The sequence below is a fragment of the Solanum tuberosum genome, unplaced genomic scaffold (assembly GCF_000226075.1).
Source record: "Solanum tuberosum cultivar DM 1-3 516 R44 unplaced genomic scaffold, SolTub_3.0 scf00042, whole genome shotgun sequence".
Classification (NCBI taxonomy): Eukaryota; Viridiplantae; Streptophyta; class Magnoliopsida; order Solanales; family Solanaceae; genus Solanum; species Solanum tuberosum.
The window spans coordinates 1,513,056-1,519,117 of NW_006238967.1; the positions used below are offsets into that span (position 1 = coordinate 1,513,056).

General features: G+C 27.8%; 1 protein-coding gene across 1 annotated transcript; it reads right to left on the bottom strand.

Moving 5' to 3' along the window:
- Nucleotides 1–1,166: 1,166 nt before the first annotated feature.
- Nucleotides 1,167–5,832, bottom strand: LOC102582479 (AP2-like ethylene-responsive transcription factor TOE3). The gene is made up of 10 exons (XM_006343131.2): nt 5,084–5,832; nt 4,937–4,962; nt 4,823–4,853; nt 4,549–4,636; nt 4,031–4,176; nt 3,899–3,943; nt 3,326–3,417; nt 3,056–3,204; nt 2,385–2,588; nt 1,167–1,500 (listed from the first exon to the last, which is right to left on the bottom strand). The coding sequence occupies exons 1-10, from the start codon at nt 5,542–5,544 to the stop codon at nt 1,315–1,317; spliced, it is 1,428 nt and encodes a 475-aa protein (XP_006343193.1). The 5' UTR covers nt 5,545–5,832; the 3' UTR covers nt 1,167–1,314.
- Between the last annotated feature and the right edge of the window lie 230 nt (nt 5,833–6,062).

Here is a 6,062-nt window from a genome sequence, read left to right on the forward strand (position 1 = left end):
AATTTGATAAAAATGTTCTTGTTAATAGTTTATTTAAAATGTTTTCGTTGTTAATACATCGGTTCAAAAATGTGCATATCATTAATATTTTGATCTAAAAGTATTTCTACTATATTTTCTTTTATACACATTATTTTCTAACTAAAGTATTACTTTAAAGAAATTTTTTCTTTTAAAATCTCTTCAATTAATATAAAAGTGGAAAGTAAACTTTTTTCTTTTTAATATCCTTTTATGAATTAAAACAAATTACTTCATATATTTTTTCAAATTGATGTTGTATGTCATATATATATATAAAAGATCATAGTAATCTCATCATTAAATTTTATTTTAGATAATGATAAACGGAAATTCTAATAAAATATATTTTTTTATTTCTTAATCTTTTCCAAATTGTAGGATAAATATTTGATAGTAAATTCCTCAATTTTGAAAGTTATTACAAAAGATTCAAGAATAACTCTATCAATAATATTTTGTGATTTGAACTTTGAATCAATGTAATAATTTTTTTTATGTTATGAAATTATGATTATTGTATCTTAATTTCAAAGTCAAGGATTATATTAGTAAAAAATTATTATTCTTTAATTCAAAAATATTAAGAAATAAAAATATTTCCTATTTTATTAAGAGAAATTTTTTTATCCTTATCTATATGAAAATTAATTAATGATGAATCATTATGATCATATACACATAAAAGTTAATGATGAATTACGATATTATTATGATAAAGATTGTGTTTAGAAGAGAATAGATGATATGCTTATTAAAATTGAACATTTTCTTTTTTACCTAAAAGTAACAATAGATGTAGTTTGGACCAAAGTACTAAGTATTAATGGTAAAGATATTTTTAGATAAAACAATTAACGGATGATATTTTTGTTTAATTTCACATAATTTAAGAATACTTTTTACCATCCTTTTTAAATAAAGTGTTATCTTCTTTCCTTTGCAAAAATTATAACCAAATAAAACTTTAGCATCAACTTCAACTTTATAAATATTAAATAGAATAAAAGATATTTAAATTTTATGGTCAAACGTCTGCTAAATTTAATTCGAGCTGCGAGAATTGAATCCGAAGAATCTAAATTAAATTTTACCAATAATAAGAATTTAACAAAAATAAAAAGAATAAAAAGGTTACACTTAACTTTTCCAAAGAGTTGGAATTTCATTCCAACATATATATACTGCCAATATAATCTGTTTGTTTATGTTTTGAGAGTATTAATAATCTCAACATTAATTAATTTCTCTTTACAAAGATTAATAAAAGAACATGAAGAAATTAATTAATGGTCAAGAAGGTCTCATAAAATTATGATGGAAGCCATTATTTTGAGACCAATTTTGCGTTCTTATTATCTGCTGGGGGAATCCTGATGATGCTGCAGCAGTTGTAATTATCTCATAATTAGGGTGCCATTCTTGAGAATTACTTGTTGCCCCAATTTGGCCTACATTATTGTTGCTCGAAGTCTGAACCTGCCCGTTGATACATAATATAATTAAGTAATTGAATTTTTTAAAATAAATTAATGATTAGCTTTTTTAAATAAAATGATCACAAAATTTAATATGATATTAGATCGAGGTTTAAATCAAAATATTTTTGACTTACTCTTTAGTTGATTTGATCACAAGGTGTACAATAATTTGTATCAAAATCATTTTTTAAATATTGTTTAAGGTTTCGATACAGTCATAAAAAAAATATTATTTAATAGTATTAAGTAATAATTAGGATCAAATAATCCTTTTTATCTCTTCTCAAAATGAGAACCAATAGTTGAGGGGTTTAATAAATTGTATAGATCATTTATTAGAGTAAGGAAAGATTTTAACAAAACAAATTAATTATTACATTTTCGGGGCTGCCTTGGTTATACATTGAATTGATTTTTTGAAAAAAGGTTTTGAAGATGAGTTTCAAATTTAAAAAGTGATTTTCCAAAATTTTCAAGATAATTTTTTTCTCAACTCACAGATTTTTTTTTCTCTCTAAAATATCAATTTGTAAATATCTTTTTTCAACTATTTTAAATTTTTTACTTATCCTCAAGTATAATTTTTCTTAATGTCCAAACATCTACTAATTGGTTTCTTAAAACAATACTTATTTTTATTGGTTAAAATGACATTTTTTGTAAAATAACCAAGGATAGTATTTTACAATAATTTGGACAAGTTAATAAAGAAAAAACATGAGAGCCATAAAATCCAACTATTTCTCTTTATAATACATATGTTATTATAACGATATAAGTTTTCTTCAAAATTATTTTTCTATCTTATGTTATATTATATGTTTTATAACAACATTTTGTATAGCAATCAAAAAATATTTTATAAGAAAAATGAAAACTCACTTGATATGAATTGAATTGCCGGGGATAGGCTTGAACCATATGTGTTTCACCATCTCTAATAAATTCGCCAAACTTTTGCATTTCATTAATATTTGGTTGCACTCTGCCTGACGAATTAAGGTGCGTTTGGCTCAAGAGTTGCAATGTTTCAGTCTCATTATATCCACTTCTTTTTTGGCCATCAAAATTGATTTGGCTACGTGGCTAAAGAAAATTTAAAACACGAGGGTACTCGATTTCAATAAATACGACAATTTAAAGAACAAAAAAGCATGTACAAACATTAGACATGATGCAAAATTAAGTTTGAAATGTTGAAAATAAAGTTGTCAATCTTCTGAACTATGTTTTTCTACATAGTTGCAAGGAATTAAGGTAAGCTATGTTATGTACTCCTTCTCTCTCAAATTATCTTTCGTGTTTCTTCTTTTACATGCTCTTACAGAAAACATTAATTAGGAGAGATTCTTTATTATTTTACCATGTCTTAAGACAATAATTTCTTTTTATTAAACACATTTATTTTACTGAAGTATTTATAGCTTTCAAGAACGTAATTATCAAGGATAAAAAAAGTAAAGAATATTAATTTTATCTTAAAATTTTAAAATAATAAATAATTTAAAATAATTATTTTCAAAAATCACTATAGGTAATTTCAATGTATGCACCTTATTAAGCCTTGATGACCCTTGGTGGCCCCAATGGACATCCAATTGCAAATTAGATGAAGAATTTTGACCCCTATTGTCCCCCATTTCTTGGCTTGAACCTCCTAAGCTTAAGTCAAGATTGTGGTCCGCTGCATTATCACTACATTCTGAAGAAAAAAAAATGCACATTTATCAATGTTACGTAGATTTAACTTATATAAACTGGCGATATGTTAGAAATGTCGATCAAACAGAGAGCAAATAAATTAAAGAAAAATGTAATTTTACCGGTTGAGTTAACTTCATTTTCATAAATGCTAGGATCAAAGTTGGTAACTGCATCTTTTCCATTACACTTGATAGCAGCTTTATCATAAGATCTGTTACAGAAGAAAGAAAAAAGTGTGTTAAAAATATTTAAAGCATTCACCTTCTTCAATAAGTTAGTTACGTTATACTGTTTCACTTTTCGAAAGTCAAATTATGTGAGCTAGCTTTGACAAATTAACATGACAAAAATTACAACTTATACAGTAAGTGATACTACTTATCATATAATATTTGAATATCTGGATTTTAAATACTATAAATTATTGAGTTATTTTAATCCAATTTGACTTCGAAAATGAATCATATGAACTTTTGTAAAAAGCAAACGTGCCAAATAATTTGGGATAAAGGGAGTAATTTTAGTGCGAAAAATGCAACTAGAATATTTTTTTTTCTTTACCCCTCTTGGAAGATCCCACCTTTTGGATAGGAGTTGAGAGGTGTTTATCATTCGAGTAACTCCCTCGTATCAATACAACTAATTAAAGTAGAGAAATTAAGAAGAATAAATTCAGCACTGCAATAACACACCTGGCAGCTTCAACTTCAGTATCAAATAGGCCTAAATAAACATACCTGTTCCAAATAAAAAATTAAAAAAAATAATCAATAATTTCACTCTTTGAAACATTTATTCAATAATCTTGGAGAATAATAATTTACTTTTTGCCTAAGAATTGTCCCATTCTAGCTTCCCATCTACCACATTTATGCAAAGTGACTCCTCTATACTTGGAACTTCCTCTTGGAAAACCAGTACTTTGTCTCCTTAGTACATGCACAAATTCTTCCTTGGTTAAATTGCTCATCTGATACACCAAAATATAGATAAAACAAATTATGCACAAACAAAAATAAAATGTCAAAATGTTATATATATGCTTCCAACTAAATATTCACACCAAAAAATGTGAAACAAAAGCTACTGTTTATGATAAGCCAAATAGTGAAAGTGAAGTATTCCAATCAGACACACACAACAAAAACACATCTAGATGCTTTTTTAGCGTCTTGTCTCAAAAAATCATTTTTAAAACGACTTTAAGATAATAACTATTAGTTGAGTGGTCATTTGTGAAATTATAATTTCATATACAAGAGATTATTGATTTTTTCTTTTATCAATCTTAATATCTTTAAAATTAAACTGATCAAATTTAAATTTTGAATGCATAACTTACCTGTTTTAAGTCACCTTCGTAATCCTCCAAGGTAAAGTTTATGTCCGCCTCCGCTCCCCGGAACTTGATTGCTGCCCTATCATATGCACTGTGTCATACATTCCAAAACCTTCAGTCTCTGTGTACGGTACCATAGAAAACAAAATATTTCTTGCAAAAAATTCAACTTTTTTGTGTTCCATTTTCAAAAAAGAAAAGAAAAAAGAAGTTACTTTCATTATATCAAACACTCAAAAATTACAAAAAGTTACAAGAGAAGAATTAAAAATCTCACCGCGCTGCTGCATGTGCTGTATCAAATCCACCTATACCAGATGATATTAAACTTATTATCTTCAAGAACACCAGTAACAATAAATAATTTTAAAATGAAATAAATTAAGCATACCTAAATAAACTTGTTTCCCACAATCCCTAAACCAAATTATAAAAAAGAATTATTAATTTCGAATAGACAATATTTTCAAAAAATAAGTTGAGTTATATTAATAGTATAAGTCGATTTAATGTGATAGTATTGAAAAGTAACACAAACCATATATGCGATTCCCACCGGCCAGTCCTCCGGTAAAAGGTAACACCACGGTACTGTGAACTTCTTGAACGTGGTCCACGGCGGCTTTTTTTAATTGGCTGTTGTTGTGACACCTCAATTGGGTTACCCACTAATCCGGTGACAAGTGGCGGTTCCGATTCACAAAATTTAATTCCAGCCCATTGTGCTCTTGGAAAATTGGTGGACTCATTATCCACCGGGAAAAATTGCCGGGTAACTATCGGCGGTTCCAAATTGTCGTCGTTAACAGAAAAACCGAATAATTTACCTGGTGTACTACTTTTCTTTTTTTTACCTCTTTCACCGTCTTCTTCTGATGAATTACCGTCCTCTGCAACAAGTACAGCGGATGAACTTGAATTTGATACCGATCTCACCGGTATACCTTCATCAGATTCATCCTCCATTATTTGATCGGGGGAATCATTTAAATTCCACATTTTTTTTGTTGTATAATAAAATGGGTTTGTCGATAGAACCAAAATGAGTCTATTTTCGAAAAGTTGTAGATTTTTAGTTGCAACGTGACCTATATTGATGTGTGAAATGAAGAAAAAAAATGAACTTTTTTTTGTGTAAATATTGAAAGGAGATGGAACTTATAACTTATAGAGAAGTTGAAGTTGTTGGGGAAAGTTTTATTTTATAAAAAAAAAGAAAAGAGAGATGATGGATATGTGATGTCTACTTAGTATTTTACTAGATCTTGTTTGTGCTATTTCACCTATTTAGCTGCCCAAATACAGAAATAGACGAGGCTAGTTTAGGAAGAATAAGCCCAAAGCAGCCTATACCAACGTTAACCCCTCCCCCCACACCTTAGTTTCTAGACCCGATCCCTATTATCCAACCCAACTTTGTTCTTTTTCTAACGTGTGTGTCCGATTGAGTTGGTTGAGTTTGAAATCTCTCAACTAGAGGTATTGAGAGGGTTTTAGATTCAAAATTTACTTTACAT

Bases quoted from the DNA above. Each gene is read 5' to 3' on its own strand.
- LOC102582479 (XM_006343131.2), bottom strand. From the start codon at position 5,544: ATGTGGAATTTAAATGATTCCCCCGATCAAATAATGGAGGATGAATCT. The intron at 3,418-3,898 runs GTGTGTTATTGC...CTTCTGTAACAG, and splicing joins ACTGAAGTTGAAGCTGCCAG to ATCTTATGATAAAGCTGCTA. The intron at 1,501-2,384 runs GTGAGTTTTCAT...ATCAACGGGCAG, and splicing joins GGCAATTCAATTCATATCAA to GTTCAGACTTCGAGCAACAA.